Source organism: Maylandia zebra, linkage group LG19, assembly GCF_041146795.1.
Source record: "Maylandia zebra isolate NMK-2024a linkage group LG19, Mzebra_GT3a, whole genome shotgun sequence".
Lineage (NCBI taxonomy): Eukaryota > Metazoa > Chordata > Actinopteri > Cichliformes > Cichlidae > Maylandia > Maylandia zebra.
In genome coordinates, this window is record NC_135185.1 from 1,660,216 (window position 1) to 1,677,312 (window position 17,097).

General features: G+C 40.7%; 1 protein-coding gene across 1 annotated transcript in view; it reads left to right on the forward strand.

Annotated features, from left to right (window-relative positions):
- Nucleotides 1-17,097, forward strand: part of atp10d (ATPase phospholipid transporting 10D) — a 42,218-nt gene that overhangs the window by 11,761 nt on the left and 13,360 nt on the right. Inside the window, exons 4-13 of the mRNA XM_014408196.4 lie at nt 1,426-1,630; nt 2,667-2,752; nt 3,110-3,216; nt 5,861-5,992; nt 6,146-6,258; nt 6,415-6,667; nt 9,479-9,693; nt 11,209-11,382; nt 13,473-14,118; nt 14,255-14,352. Coding sequence (XP_014263682.1) covers nt 1,426-1,630; nt 2,667-2,752; nt 3,110-3,216; nt 5,861-5,992; nt 6,146-6,258; nt 6,415-6,667; nt 9,479-9,693; nt 11,209-11,382; nt 13,473-14,118; nt 14,255-14,352 — 2,029 coding nt within the window. The remainder of the gene's footprint in view (nt 1-1,425; nt 1,631-2,666; nt 2,753-3,109; nt 3,217-5,860; nt 5,993-6,145; nt 6,259-6,414; nt 6,668-9,478; nt 9,694-11,208; nt 11,383-13,472; nt 14,119-14,254; nt 14,353-17,097) is intronic.

Consider the following 17,097-nt stretch of genomic DNA (forward strand, 5'->3'; position numbering starts at 1 on the left):
CATTTCTAATATTAGCTCAACATCACCAAACGACGAATTGTCTGTGTGCAGTTTGCTGCACAGTGTGTTGCTAGCTAAAGGTCTAGCTGCTGTATTTCTAAGGAGAGAAGAGGGATTACTTCACTAACAGATGGACAAAGTTGCAAGAAAGACATTGCAGGAAAGAAGAGAGATCAGATTTAAAGCTAACGGCTGCTCAGTGACAATTAATAAACCGCAGATTTAAAGAGTGCATGTAAAATAATCATTTTTCATTACACATATATATTAGGGGTGCAACGATACACTAAATTCACGGTTCGATATCTTTTCGATAAAAAAAAGTTCATGCCTTTTTAATTTGTCATTTATTAAAATTATAAATATGTATTTTAACTCATAAGTACAGTTTTTAAATTTAATGTTGCTGAAACAAAAAAATAATGAGAAAAAAAAATCGGATCGAGAAATCGCTCATCTTTGGAAAAGAGAGTTTATTACAGAGAAATGTCTCCTTCCAAAATAAAAGCTCTACTATACTCTTCTTCTGGGCTATATTCTCAGCAGCATATTAAACATATCAGGTCTCCATATGGAGAATCATGTGCTAACGGCTGTCTAAATGACTCGGGTAAAGTTTGTAGCATGCGTGCTTGTTGTTTTTGTCTGCTTCCACTTGTCTTTGCACTAGGATGATGTCGGAGTAAATGTGCAGTCATATTCATTTTGTTCCCACTAGTGCTGTCAGCGTTAATCTGAAATGACGTTAACGCCACAACACGGCAAATCTCCGTTAACGAGCTACCGCGGATCGCCCCGTGCGTGGGGCTGGACGGCGTCAACACGTTAACGAGCTAACTGCGCTAACGCACTAGTTTCCAAGAATTGAGCATTGCATGGCAGATCCGACATACTGTTTTACTTTAGTCCATGACAGCTTACCTTCAGGGTCATGTGTCACATGAAAACCAAGATAGTTCCAAACGCCAGATCTGAATGAGATCCAGTGCAGCCTAGAGGCAGTAGTCGAACGCAGATCCACTGAGCGCTCACAGACAGCATCGTCGGAAGAAAAGTTGATAAAATAAATTTAAAATTTTGTATTGTTCGATACACATGCGTACCGAACCGAAAGCACTGTATCGAACGGTTCAATGTTGTGTTTAGAATACCCCTCCTGACTTGACTGACAGTTTGGCAGAACTGCTTTAAGCCAACCAAAAAGTCTTCTGCCATCATCTGGCCGAAGGGTTTTGCCAGAGATGCTGTCTTGCTTGGCCTGCTGGTACCTGTCAGCAGGGTGCTGGAGCCTCTGGGTACTCATTGGCACGGCTTCTTTAATCTCCGGTGTCCACCACCTGGTTCTGGGATTACAGCCACAAGAGGTGCCAACAAACTTGTTTTCTTTGATTGATACTTAATTCTCTCTCTCTCTTTGTCCCATAGCACACAGCAATCCTACGTTGACCAGTGCTGGAAAAATGTTCAAGTTGGGGACTTTGTTCATTTGTCCTGTAATGAAATTATCCCAGCTGACATGTTGCTGCTGTATTCCTCTGACCCTCATGGGGTTTGTTACATTGAAACTGCCAACCTAGATGGGGAGACCAACCTGAAACAGAGACAAGTCGTTTCAGACTTCCCACTGCAGGTAATACATTTGACACGTCTGACAGATTTTTTTTTTTTTTTTGGTGAAAGTTTTTTTTTTTAAATAACTCAAAAACCGTAGAAGGTGTCACAGTCTGGCAGAGGCAGACTGTATGGAGTGATGTAGAGGACCCAAAATGCAGACAAAATGGAACAAAACTTGAATTAACAACGAGCCGTTTAATGAGGCTGGTAAAAAAGGTACAAACAAAGGGCAAGGCAAACTGAAATAAAACTAACATTAACCTAATCTGGGAGAACTAAACAAACGACATGAAAAACCTGGACATGAAACATGGCGTGAATAACAGACAACCTGACAAAGAATGAACCGAAACACACAGACTAAATACACACAAGGGTGATTAGGGGAAGTGGAAACACATGGGGAAACAGCTGACACTAACGAGACAAAGGAAGCAAAGCTGACTACACTGACGTAGGACATGGACCTTCAAAATAAAAGAGGAAACATGAGACGCAGACATGACAATACAAACTTGACAACATAAGACAAACAGCATGAAACACAAAGGGCAAAGGGAGGCTAAAACACAGGGGTAGAAGACTCAAGGGGAATGAACAAATGAACTTAGATAACCTAATGAACTTAAACATAAACATAAAAAGAAAAACTAAAAGTCAAAATGCTGGGTCAGAAGACCCAGGATCGTGACAGAAGGTGGTTTTGTAGGCACACTCATGCTGCTCAGTTTGGTGTGACAACAATGTCTGCAGGACAAATGGTGTGGGAGAAATTCAGCCTAAAGGGAAGAGAGGTTGGTCTCTCCATTCAAAGTCAATGTGACTCTATCAATAGAAAAAGTGGAACATTTCAGAAACTATCAAATCTCAACAGTCTGAATAGAAGCTCGCAGCACACAAAGGAGCTGTTGCTTTGCAGCAATGCCACTAATAAGAGGGACTCTTACACAACAGTGTGTGCTAGTCTTTTCTTTTGTGTGTTTGTGTCTTCGCTTACTTGACTTTCTACATGTATTTATTTGCATGTTTGATAGAAAGTGTCTGTGTTGCAGGGAGAAGAGTTCACTCCTGAGAGTTTCCACAGTCGTATTGAGTGTGAGAACCCCAACAATGACCTCAGCAGGTTTAGAGGTTACATGTGAGTCTCTTTTTATTCGAGTGTTTTAACACATTTGTTTATTTGTCTGTTTGGAGTTGATGTCACCTTGTCGTGGAAACACGGTGACGATCAAAAATAGACTTTTGTCAGCTGCCTGGCTGGATTATTTAGGAACACATTGTACGGCAAATATTTTAATTTGACAAGTGAGTGTCTTTTTTTATTATTTGATGTCAGCCCTTTTTACTTTTCCATGTGTCAGGGTTTCCTCAGACCGCCTTTTAGTTTCCAGTTCAAGTGGTCAAAATGAGCACTGCTCATAGAGAGGCTGGTATTCACTGTATTGCCAACTGTTTTTGTCTTTGTATGAGTTTGTGTGTGTATTTTGTTTCACAGGGAGCACTCAAATGGGGTTCGTGTAGGCCTCCATAGTGGCAACCTGTTGCTCAGGAGCTGCACCATACGCAACACTGAAACGGTGGTAGGCATCGTAGTCTATGCTGGTAAGCTTGCAGTTTTATTTTGTCACATCTGAACATTAACAGTTACACTGGCTTTTTTCCAAAGTTTAAAACAAATTACATCCATAAAAGAAATGGAATTTCTTTTCATAAGAAAAACTGAAAATGTTGTTTCAACACAACATTTTACTCGTTAATTTGCGCATATTGGCCTCTTACTTTGTTTTTGTTTTTTTCCCATATATTTTTATTGAAATTTTTTATAGTGCAATACAAACAAATGCTGAACACCCTCACATTCACACACCCATCCATACATCAAACCTGCCTACATCACATTCAAATGTAGAAATGAGCATCGTTCTCACAGTAATACAAAAATACAATGGGTTAGGATGGACAACATTTTCCCTTCCTTCCCTTCTTTTTCATAAATGTCCTTCACCTCCACTCCCTAAAATATCCATATATGGCTTCCACATATTCACAAAGTCCCAGTGTTTGCCCTTGGCAATATATGTTAGTCTTTCCAGGCCTAGAGAGATTGCAATTTCCTTCTTCCAGAGTCCCATGGAGGGAGCATCCATACTCTTCCAACATAGCGCAGTGGCTTGAAGTAATCCATAGTCCAGTAATTTAGTTTTTTCCCCCGATTGCTTAAATTCCCTTGGATATATTCCAAGTACACAGAGTTTTCCTTTTAAAGGGATTTTTACCCTAAACACTTCGGACAGATATTTGATAACATCTTTTTAGGACACTCCCATAGACAATGAAGAAGAGTCCCTTTTTCAACTAAACATTTAGTACAGATCCGGAATATCATTGGACATATGATGAAGCTTGACAGGTGTTATATAGGTTCTCATGAGAAATTTATATTGCAGTAGTTTAAAGCGTGTGTTTGTTTGTTTTTGTGCTTTTAAGCAAGCCTGGTTCCAGTTGTTTTCATCTATGTCCTCTTGGATCTCGCTTCTCCAAGCATCCAGTTTATCTGCTGCTGAGTCTTTGGAGGAAAGCACCAGTAAATTATAATATACAGAGAGAAAACCTTTCCCTTTTGTGTTCTTAATGCATGCCTCCTCTATTTTTGTCAATGGTGGAAGTTCAGCAATCCTTTGCAGTTTTGATGACAAATAGTTTTTCAATTGTAAATATTTAAAAAAGTGCTTTGGGGGTATTAAATATTTTTTACACAACTGATCAAATGTGAGCAGCATGCCGTCTGCATATAGGTCTTTCATTTTTTGAATGCCTTTATTTTTCCAAATTTTAAATCCTCCATCACTTTTACCTGGTGTGAACTTTCAGCCACAGGAGACCAATAATACACAACCAACTGGCTGCAACAGTTTACAGGAACATCTGCACCTCGTATGCACTAAATTTCCCACTGAGAGTCAACACCAAAGGTAGTTGAGAACAACAGGGCTAACGTCCTGACGATGGAAAAACTGGAGAAGTGTGGCTCAAGCAGATTTCGAGATATCATAAACTCTTTTTATTTGAAAAACTTGTATGTTTAGTTATAGTAAGTTTTTATGTGGTAAAAGCGGTTTAGCTATCTCTTTTACTTGAACCTTATGTGCTCGAAGTCATACTAAACAGAACATTAAGTTATGCTCATTCTAAATGGAGAATTTCCCACTTACAAGTTGTTATCCATGAGACTGCAGTTTCGATAGCAGATCCGTCCCTGGCTCATCACATTCAGCTTTAAAACACCAAGACTGGGACAGAGAAAACGTCCAGCTCGAGGCTTTATATGGGAACCGTACCAGTGCCTCCGTCTGTCTTTTCATACTTATTGTCCATGGTAACCCCACGCCCAGGAATCATCACTGTTTATTACTTTGTGAAATATAAATATATAAATAGGGTTAGGGTCAACGTTCTGTTGATCTGTATTCTTAAACTGTTCCAGGAAAAGACAATTATAAATAGCCACTGTTCATAATAAGTCTCATCTTGGCTTCTCGATGCCATACATGATCAAAGAAAAGCCAGAGACCAGAAAATCTTTGCCAAAGATTTGGCGAAAATGTCCACTGGTAATGACTCGATTCAATTTTGACTGTTGGAAGTTGCTCTGTCTTGTAGAGTAACAGGAAGTGAAGACATTTACAGTTGTGTGAAAAAATGTTTGCCCGAGTTCCTGTTTTGTTTTGTTTTTTTACATGTTTTTTACACTTGAATGGACATGTTTATTATTAAGGGGAAAAAACCCAAACCCACATGGCCCTGTGTAAAAACCTACAGTAATAACTGTAAGGCCTGATTACAGCCATGCCTGTTCTCAATCAAGAAATCGCTTAAATAGGACCTGCCTGACAAAGTGTAGTAGACCAAAAGCTCCTCAAAACGTCCTTATTAATGGTTTTTAAACACACAAATTACCTGATTTCCCACTTTAGAATTTCATGAATTTTAGTTAATAAAAAGCTGCCATGTCTCAATATTAAAAACTATTTACAGCAAAAACAATGTTATTAGTTGTACATACTTATCACTTATTACTTTGCAGAGTTTGACCAAAGCGACTGAGGAAGCTGCGTTAAAAGATTTAGAGGCTGTAAAACATGTTGACCTGTGTATGAATAAAGAGTGCTGTTCCCGTCTTGCTTATGTAGTTTCAACAGATTAAGTCTTCATAGATGGCTGTGTTCTTCTCTTGTTATGGACTCAGGTCATGAGACTAAAGCCATGATGAACAACAGCGGGCCGAGGTATAAGCGCAGTAAGCTGGAGAAGCACCTGAATACAGACATCCTTTGGTGTGTGGTCCTACTCTTCGTTATGTGCCTGACTGCTGCTATAGGTCTGTACTGACACTGCTGTATCACAGCTCTCACTTGACAACAGCTTTGACTGGTCACAGTATTCTTCTGATGGAAACTTTGTAATAGTGCACATTGTATGTTGCCGATAAGAGCAGCGAGGAATGGCCAGTAAGGATTTCATTTGTGTTCAGGCCACGGCCTCTGGATGAACAGCTTTAAAGAATCCATCTTCCAGGTCGATACTGAGACGCCTCCTGCCCTGGCTGGATTCTATATATTCTGGACTATGGTCATTGTGTTGCAGGTATGTTAACTTCAGACTTGGGCCTCTCATTTGCTGCTAGTGTGGTCTTTTCTAGGATAACCAAAACAATTTTAAAATGACACAAACTTGATGGTGTAAAATCACAGGAACCTGTGCTTGAATTTTTTAGAAGGATTAATGCTTTTTGTTCAACAGGTGCTGATCCCAATTTCTCTATACGTGTCCATTGAGATTGTGAAACTAGGCCAGATCTACTTCATCCACAACGACCTATCCTTGTACAACAAACAGCTGGACTCTAGGATCCAGTGCCGTGCTCTCAACATTACCGAGGACCTCGGTCAGATTCAGTACCTGTTCTCTGATAAAACAGGAACGCTGACAGAAAATAAGATGGTGTTTCGCCGCTGCAGTATCTTTGGAGTTGAATATCCTCATGAGGAAAATGGTAGAAACCGCTATTATTGCTAGAATGCTTTGAATTTCATTGACTTCTGTTGTTAACATATTTTCAGCATTGAAGGGAATTCTGTAATTACAGTAGGAATGCAGCTAGGACGATGAGTGCTTACACAACAGCATTTATACAGACAAGATGTTCACCTTGTCTTTAGTGCCTTAAACTTTTGTACAATGTTGTCTTTAGTTGAGGTCATTGTCTAGAATATCGTTGTCACTCAATATCACAAACTAAACTTCTTCATGGAATTCCACAGACACAAAGGAGTAAAACAAAGAACAGCATGAAACAAAAACATTTTCATCTGAATGTTTTTGCTTCTCCGTAGTGTATTTGTTTTTGATCATTATCCCTCTGTGAAAACCACCTTACTGTCGTAGAGGACTGTGTGTCTTGGAGCTGTGTTGTCAGGGGCTTTGTTTTCTGTAAGGTCTCACTAGGCAAAGTTGTCCTGGGTGAAGGCCAGGTGAAAAGCAATTCATTGACTCCTGTGAAATGAAGAAAACCAAGCAATCAGTTCACGCTGGCCAGGATACAGTTGCCACACCCCCACCCTGAGGCCAAGTTTGGGTTGGGGGCCCAGGGAGAGTGCCTGGTAGGCGGCCTTTAGCCTGTGGGGCCCGGTCAGGTGTAGCCTGAGGAAACAACAAGGGTCTGTCTATCCCCCGGCCTGCTGCCTGGTTTTCCCAGAGGACAAGAGGGTTGCTTTCCGGCACCCTTGGGTTGTTGAATGGGAGTGGACTGTCAAGCTGAAGGAGTTTTATTCAGCTTGGTTAGCCTGTGAGACTCTGGAGGCAGCTAACAATTAAAAGCAGGCCAGGTTTGGCAATGGCTGAAATTGCTGAACTCAGGTGTGGGAGTAGTTACCGGTCACCTCAAAGCAATTCTTTGAGGTGACTAAGGAGGCGAAAGCAGTGCTCTGCTCAAACATGCATAATGCAGTTAAGGTCCTGCCAACTTCAGCTGAGGATATAGTCAGGCAATGGAAAGACGAGTTTGAACATATCCTCCGTCCCACAGACAACCTTCTATAGAAGAAACAGACTTTGGGGACTAGGGGCCTATGCCAGGATACTGGAGAAGAGAGGCTGTCCATTACTCTAACTTCAGATTCAGGGCAACAGTCGGTTTATGTCCTGCTTGTAGAACACTAGACCAGACCTTTATCCTCTCAAAGGTATGTAGTAGGAGTTACACTTTGTGGTCCTAGAGAAAGCATATGACCATGTCCTGTGGAAAGTGCTGTGGGTATATGGGGAATCCCACTCCCCTAATGCACCTTCCACATGCGTACAATCACACTGAGAACTTGGTCTACATTGCTGGTAATATTTCTGACTTGTTGTGGGTTTTGGACTTCACCAGTGATTGAGTTGATCATTTTTATCAGTGAGGGGAGGTAGACCCAAGACACACTGGAGATTATCTCTCTCAGCCGACCTGGAAAAGCCTCGACATTCTGAGGAGCTGGAGGAGTTGTTGGTTTATAAGCTACTCCCCCTAGTGGCCGGGATGGATGGATGGATATTCATTATAATTTATTGGCGATTTCAGTTAAGCATTAAATAGAGCTGTTCTTCTAATTTAATGACATATGTCAAGTTTCAGTCTGCTGCTGTTGCTCCATGGTCTATGCTCTATTGTTGTTTAATACAATGAAAGAAAGAGGGTCTAAATGGTATCAGCAGAGATTTGAAGCACTTTGAGGTGACAGTTGTTGTTTTTTGGCACTATAATGAAACTATACTAAACTAAAAAACAAACAAACTTAATTTAATTAAATTAACATCAAAATGCTTGAACTGGAGGAGAATAACATCCAGTAAATAAAACATTCTGACATCTGATCATAAATAAGATAAGATAACCTTTATTAGTCCCACACGTGGGAAATTTGTTTTGTCACAGCAGGAAGTGGACAGTGCAAAAGTTATGAGGCAAAAATTAGAATACAATAAGAATAAATACAGTACACAGCTGTACAGAATAGAATAAAATAATATACTATATACAGTAGAATAAAATAAAATAAATATACAATAAGATAAAAATAGAATACAAATACTATATACAACTGAGTAAAAATACAACGATGACAGAAAGGATTATTGCACTTAGTGTTATTGCATATGTATGGATGTGTGTGCTTGATCAGTTAAAGTCTTTATTATGGAGTCTGACAGCAGTGGGGAGGAAAGACCTGCGAAATCTCTCCGTCCCACACCGTGGGTGCTGCAGTCTCCCACTGAAGGAGCTGCTCAGTGCTGTCACAGTCTGCTGCATGGGGTGGGAGATGTTGTCCATCAGGGATGACAGCTTAGCCGCCGTTCTCCTGTCACTCACCACCTCCACTGGGTCCAGAGGGCATCCTAGAACAGAGCTGGCCCTTCGGATCACCCTGTTCAGTCTCTTCCTGTCCCCAGCAGAGATGCTGCCGCCCCAGCAGACCACACCATAAAAGATAGCAGAAGCCACCACAGAGTCATAGAAGGTCTTCAGGAGTGGGCCCTCCACTCCAAACGACCTGAGTCTCCACAGCAGGTACAACCTGCTCTGCCCTTTCCTGTAGAGGGCGTCTGAGTTATGAGTCCAGTCCAGTCTATTGTTCAGATGAACACCAAGGTACCTGTAGCTGTCCACAGCCTCAATGTCCATACCCTGGATGTTCAGTGGTTGCAGTGGAGAATGTATAAAGATTTATTAGATTTTAGACAATACAGCACACATTATCCTTAAACTACAGGCATGCTAATGACAGCCTGCATGGTATCATTGTTGATGTGTTGTTATGTGTGTCAGCTCGAAGGCTTGAGGTGTACGAATCAGAAAACACCGAGACGGCTGTTTGCTCTGTGACTCTGAAGTCAGGCTACAGTGGGAAATCTCTGAGCTGTCGCTCTCTCAGCTGCAACCGCAGCTCTGTGTCTCTTCACACGCTTACTGCTGAGCCAATGGAGGAGGATCAACTGTCGGGTCACGTCCAGCCCAGGACCGGCGCCTTCTGCAGCCGCATGGTCAGATTCTCTCACACACATCAGACATCATGTTTGCATTGTTAAAATAATACTCATGTTAAAAGATGTTTTTATAAAACAAACATTTTGTAATTTTATAATTTATGGACCCTGGGGTATATAATCAGAGGCCATGTCTACTCCAAACACAATGCCAGCTAAAAGTCTGAACAAATCTAGTCAGTCCTTTTTTAACTGTGACGTTATCAAAACTTTGAAATGGCACATGTTGAGACTTGTGTTACAGTAATACAAAGTAGTTACTGTTTACTATAACAACACACACTGGCACACTGCTTAACCAGGTGCGTGAGGATCCCCTAGGCCGGCGATTTTGGGCAAGTGTTGGTTCACTACCCAACGACACCAACATTCTCTGCTATCACAGAGAAGACAAACACCTTACAAATGTGGTGACAGTAGTGCATGTGGTCAAACAGTGTTGTTACCTGAAATGACTTCTAATTAAAAGATGAGCCTCATCACAAGTCATCTCCTTATGCTGCAAACCTAACTCATGGTCATGGTCCAGATTAGAGATTAGCAGGTATGACATCATCACCGTCTGACTAATCACTTACCAGAAAATGTCTAAATCTAATGTCTTTGTGTTATATAATCTATAAAATCTGGATCCTTAGCTTTATTCCTTAAATTCTTTTTTCCTACTGGCTGCAGTTTTATTCTTCTGTCGGTATTAATATACAATTCTAGGATTGGACACCTATTTGTACTTGTTGACCTAAAATATAATAAAACATAGTCTAGTCCTATCTTTGTGCTTATATTACTTCTTTACTTTCAAACTTAAAAAACACCACAAGCCTGTCCTTTAAACATTCTTTTAATGAAATACTGATCGCATCACATCCTGTTTGTGAAAGACAAATATTACATTTTGATAAGTCTGTTACACAGTCAGCACCTTTGCCAGCTTTCCTTCCTGTCCTCAGATAGACTTTAATCTACACCATCTGTAGCTGTTATGCTGCTGCAGTTAAAACAGCGCAGAGTGTTTAACTGCTTTTTGCCGATTGAACAGTTTCTCTTCATTTGTAAATTCAGTTGCTCTGCTGTCAGGACATCCGTCCATGTCTTGTGATTGGTCAGATGTTGGAAGTGGCAGTTCTTTAATTTGAATGTGGGAGAATCCTTGAGTAAATATGTAATAATCAGCTCTGTGTGATCATTTCTCCTGACTGCAAATATTACTGTAAGTGAATCCTGATAATCAGAAGATTCCCTCGGTATGCTGACTTCACTTCATAGTTACGGTTTCAAAAGCAGACAGTTCAACATTTATGGAATGCACATCAAAAACTCGGCTTGGAGACCTTATAAAAAGTTGGTTTTATTAATTACTGGTAAATATAGTGCTGTTTTTGCCCCCTTTTTGAATTCTTAGTTTTTTGCATATTTCTCACACTACATTTTGCATGTAGTGAATTCCACTGCTTTTACATATTATTCCTATTGTTGGCATGTTGGGTAAGCACCTGCCGCTCCTGTGTTCAGGCAAAGGAGGTGGTACCAGACCCCGCACTTGGCAGGAAGCTGAACTGGCTGACAAACCACTCCTCATCCGAGACTCCATCCAGCATGGAACTCACCTACATAACTGACTTCTTCCTGGCTCTGGCCATCTGTAACAGTGTGGTGGTTTCTTCGCCCAACCAGCCTCGACATGTGGTGAGTAAATAACACATAAAAGATGTTTCCAACATTTGTTTTGATTTACAATGAAATGACTTACATGGTGTTGTTGGAACAATTTGCTCTTTTGTCTGTACTGACGAGCCTATTTAAACATTTTGCTTAGTTTAGTCTGTAGAGTGATGTCATTCAGTGTGATGTTTAGAGGTCCTCGTAATCTTTAGAATATCAGTGTGAAAGGACTTGATATTTCCTGACTTGGATTAAAATGTTGTTCAGACATTTTGGATAGAAAAACAAATGTGTGTCAGGACTGTGATGATAAAAGAACTGATTCTCAGTAGTTCAGTTCCTTGACATTGTTGTCTGCCTGCCTATTGAATCCGTTTATCCATTCCACTTGCACTTGTGCTACAATCAGCTGATTTCAGATTGTATGCTAGAGGAGGAAAACAGTGGCACGGTCTACAGTGTAGATATAGACATGATAATAAAGTGGAAACTGCATCCACGACAGAAACAACTGCATTACGCTGCTAACACAACTTCAGCTCTTTACAAGTCCCTGCACAGACAGCACAGACTAAACCTAAGCTAGCCAAGAACCCAGATTTATGTTAAAGCTGAACAAACACCAACAGTCAAGCTGCCAGACCCTGGTGTTAAACAGGTAATAAAGGTAATAAATGGATGAGCAGTCAGGCTGCAGCCTTGGTTTCCAACATGTTTCTACAGTAGAATCACTGTGGCAGTTAAAGGCTCTTTGTCCTGTTTTCATCTTTGCTTTGTGCTGCCGGCTTTGTGTTCATATCTAAATACCAGTGGCTTTCCATCAGGACTTGTCAAATATAAACATTATTGACAATATTTAAAATGTACCAAAGTAAAGTGATTTCTCTCTTTGATGACAAACAGCGCTGCCATAAAGCTCCTCGCCTGTCGATTAGAATGTGTATCCATCATTAACATTACTGTCATCTTGTGGCTGCAGTTATTTATACAGCGCCAAATCGCAACAGCAGTCGCCTCAAGGGGCTTAATATTGTAACATAAAGACCAATAATCCAGAGAAAGCCCAACAATCAGACGACCCCTATGAGCAAGCACTTTGGCGACTGTGGGGAGGAAAAACTCCATTTTAACAGGAAGAAGCTGAAGGCTGTGGCTCTGACCGTGTCTGGTCTATAATAAAACAGGGAAGTTGAGCAGGTGCAGGGTCAGCAGCACTTTTATCTGTTTTCATCTTTGTTCTGTAAAAGTCACTGCATGCCACTGCTAAGAGAAAGATAATATGTGTGTCCTGCATGTATATATGAGACAATGCGTTTCACCATTTTATGGAAAAATGCAAAAATAATGTTACAAGTAGTGTAACAGATTACTTACATCCCTTTTAAGAAAGGTGTTCTGCGTAATACATTATGTTTTTTGAGTAATGACCCAAACACTGACCATAACAAGCATTTGACGATACTACATGCTGTTAATATTCACGGATGTAAAGTCTTTGATACGCTGCTTACAGATGATGGTGACCCTCAAACAGAGACAGCGAGAACTGATAAGGAATCAAATATATAAGTTACATCAATAATGGAATGATAACTCGACTGAAGACGAGTGTGGACATGACTTCAGAGTCCAGACTCAAAGTAGTTCAACATGATTTTTTTGACTCCAGACGATCGGACGTGTTCTGACAATACGGCACGCTGAAATATGTTTGCATATTAAAATAGTCCTTACTTTCTCTTAATCATCATATAAATAACTTAAAGAGCCTAAATGCCTAAAAATGTAAAGGTTGAACATGATTTTGAACATGAAAATCACGAGACATGATTTTCCACTTTACATCACCACAATATCTATTTTTGAGTCTAATGGATATTTATTCCTCGTCAGTTGACACAAAATACTCCACAGTAACAAAGCTGTAGCTGGTTTTCACTTTGTGCAGAGATTCGACTAATGGGAAAGATTCTGGCTTGATTCATTTACATTTTAATTAAAAATACAGTAAAGTGTTCAGTAGTGTAAAAATTCAAAGAATAATTTCAGGGGAAACCGTCTTGACTTTTTTAGCACGAGTTCCAGCAGCTGACTCTGTTTTCTTGTTCCTACAGATACCTGAAGAACGGACACCTCTAAAGTCTCTGGAAGAAGTTAAGTTGATGTTTCAGCGTTTCAGTTTCTCTCCCTTCTCCGCTCTCTCCCCTTCCCAAATCAAAGGCAGCCCTCACAGCTTAAAAAGCAGGCTATTTATTAGGGGGAAGAGAGGCTCTCTCACTCTCTCCACTCCTGTGAGCAACACCACAGACGTGTCAGGCTCAAGCCAGGAAAATGACTCTAAACCAGACTTATCTGCCAGAGAGGAGGAAGAACAAGATGTGGAGGACCAAGAGACAGAGGATGACTTAAAGGATACACAGACAAACCCTGATGAGGCAAGACAGAGCATGCAAGACCTGACCAAACAAGTGGAAGAGATAACCGATGAACTGGTGTATGAGGCAGAGAGTCCAGATGAGGCAGCTTTGGTCCATGCAGCACGAGCATACCGCTGTACCCTGAGGGGTCGCTCTGCAGAGAGCCTGCTCGTGGATCTGCCAGGAATCGGCTCCCTGGCTATCCAGCTGCTCCACATCCTGCCCTTTGACTCCAACAGGAAAAGGATGTCCGTAGTGGTTCGCCACCCTCTGACGGGACAGGTGGTGGTTTTCACCAAGGGTGCGGACTCAGTCATCATGGATCTGGCTGAAAGCCCCACAGGTAATTAAAAGGAATATTTAAGATTGATTTCCTACTGATTGATGATTTTAGAACAAATGACATTTATAATAAGAGCAATGTCTTTCATCAGTGTTCCTTTGTGTTTTATATGTGTGTTTGTTGTTCTCCGGTGCAGATCAGACGGAGGTATACAGTCACATCAAAGAAAAAACCCAAAAACATTTGGATGCTTATGCCAGAGAAGGCCTCCGCACACTCTGCATCGCTAAAAAGGTAACATCTCTGAGAAGTGAAATCAAATAGCTTTGTACAGAATGTCCATGAATACACTCTTTCACAATGTAGTATTTAATTTAATGGTTTCTCACTTTAGCTGGATGCAAAGATCTTTGATGCACAGACAGCCATAAATCAGTTTGAAGATTTAACACTTTCCTGATCTTTTGTCCTCAAGCTCCTTGTAAATTATCAAGGAAAGACATGATGGAGAACTGATAAAGCAAAAGAGAATTGCAGTGCTTAGAGAATCCAGTTAAACTTACTACACAGGTCACATGTGATGTTGAGATTTTTAACATGGATCTGCTCTTCTGAAACTGTGTTTTGGACGTGGACATCAGAATGCAAAAAAACATTGGATACGTTGCCCCGTGCATTCTTGTTGTTTGAAGCAGGTCACATAAAAGAGACTTGTGAAAAGGGAAGGTAAATGCTTTTAAATTTAGCATTTAAATTTGTTACTAATCTTGTCCAGTCATAACTTAATATCTGATCCTTCAGTGTAACTGAAGTTTTCATTTCAATTATATTTTATTTATTTAGCACAGAATCGCAACAACAGTCGCCTCAAGGTGCTTTATATTGTAAGGTAGACCCTACAATAATAGATACAGAGAAAACCCAACAATCATATGACCCCCTATGAGCAAGCACTTTGGTGACAGTGGGAAGGAAAAACTCCCTTTTAACAGGAAGAAACCTCTGGCAGAACCAGGCTCAGGGAGGGGCGGGGCCATCAGCTGTGATTGGTTGGGGTGAAAGAAGGAAGACAGGATAAAGACATGCTGTGGAAGAGAGACAGAGGTGAATAACAGATATGATTCGATGCAGAGAGGTCTGTTAATACATAGTGAGTGAGAAAGGTGACTGGAAAGGAAAAACCCAGTGCATCATGGGAATCCCCCGGCAGCCTACGTCTATTGCAGCATAACTAAGGGAGGATTCAGGGTCACCTGGTCCAGCCCTAACTATATGCTTTAGCAAAAAGGAAAGTTTTTAACAAATGACAGTCGTCCAGCCTGGAAGTAATAAATGCATGAACTAGTTTTTCAGCGTCACTCTGAGACAGGATATTTCTAACTTTAGAGATGTTGCACAAATGGAAGAACGCAGTCTTACATATTTGTTTAATACGTGCGTTGAAGGACATGTCCTGGTCAAAAATGTGTGTTATCTGGCTTCATGGACAGATAGAGCTGGGTGTCATCTGCATAGCAGTGTAAATGTATGCTATGTCTTCTAATGATGCTGCCTAAGGGAAGCATGTATAATGTAAACAGAATTGGTCCTAGCACTGAACCCTGTGGAACTCCATAATTAACCTCAGTGTGTGAAGAGGACTCTCCATTTACATGCACAAACTGGAGTCTATTAGATAGATATGATACAAACCACTGCAGCACAGTACCTGTAATACCTACAGCATGTTCTAATCGCTCTAATAGGATATTATGGTCGACAGTATCGAACGCTGCACTGAGGTCTAGCAGGACAAGCACAGAGATGAGTCCACTGTCAGAGGCCATAAGAAGATCATTTGTAACCTTCACTAAAGCTGTTTCTGTGCTGTGATGAGCTCTGAAACCTGACTGAAACTCTTCAAATAAACCTCTGCAGATGATCTGTTAGCTGTTTGACAACTACTCTTTCAAGGATTTTTGATATGAAAGGAAGGTTGGAGATTGGCCTATAATTAGCTAAGACTGCTGGGTCTAGAGATGCTTTGTGAGTAAAGGTTTAACTACAGCCAGCTTGAAGGCCTGTGGTACATAGCCGATCATTAGAGATAGGTTGATCATATTTAAGATCGAAGCATTAATTAATGGCAGGACTTCTTTGAGCAGTTTTGTAGGAATGGGGTCTAAAAGACACGTTGATGGTTTGGAGGAAGTAATTATTGAAGTTAACTCAGAAAGATCAATTGGAGAAAAAGAGTCTAACTTAACATCAATGGTACTAAGAGTAGCTGTAGATAATATTACATCTGTGGGATGATTATTGGTAATTTTTTCTCTAATGATAAGAATTTTATTTGTGAAGAAGTTCATGAAGTCATTACTAGTTAACGTTAAAGGGATGGTTGGCTCAACAGAGCTCTGACTGTTTGTCAGCCTGGCTACAGAGCTGAAGAGAAACCTGGGGTTGTTCTTATTTTCTTCAATCAGTGATGAATAGTAAGATGTTCTGGCTCTGTGGAGGGCTTTCTTATAAAGCAGCAAACTATTTCTCCAGGCTAAATGATCATCTTGTAATTTTTCTGTTGAAGGTTAAAATTTTCCTGTAACACTAATGATTTTAACTAAGCTAACACAAGACGAAGGCTAAGTTTATTTATATAGCACATTTAAAACAACAGAGTTGACCAAATTGCTGTACATTCAGACTGTGTCACTGCACAGTCTGAAGAGGATGGAGGAGATTCCAGGAGACAAGCAGTTAATCTAGTAAAGCTGCACAGGGCCTCCTTGCACTATCTGTTCCCTCGTGCAAGGAGGAACAGGATGATAGCACCGCCAGAGGCCTTAGAAACGAGCTCCAGCAGACCACTGGTGTGAAAATCTTTGACCCAACTGAACTGTCTGTCTGAACTGGAGCTTTGTGATTCTGTTCCCCACTGTTGCTTCTTGGTCTCATTTCCCATTCATATTGAAAGATCCCACAGTCGGTTTGAATACATGACAGACAGCCAACTACTGACTTTGTAGTTACTAATATTTGCTTGATCTGTTATTGATTACC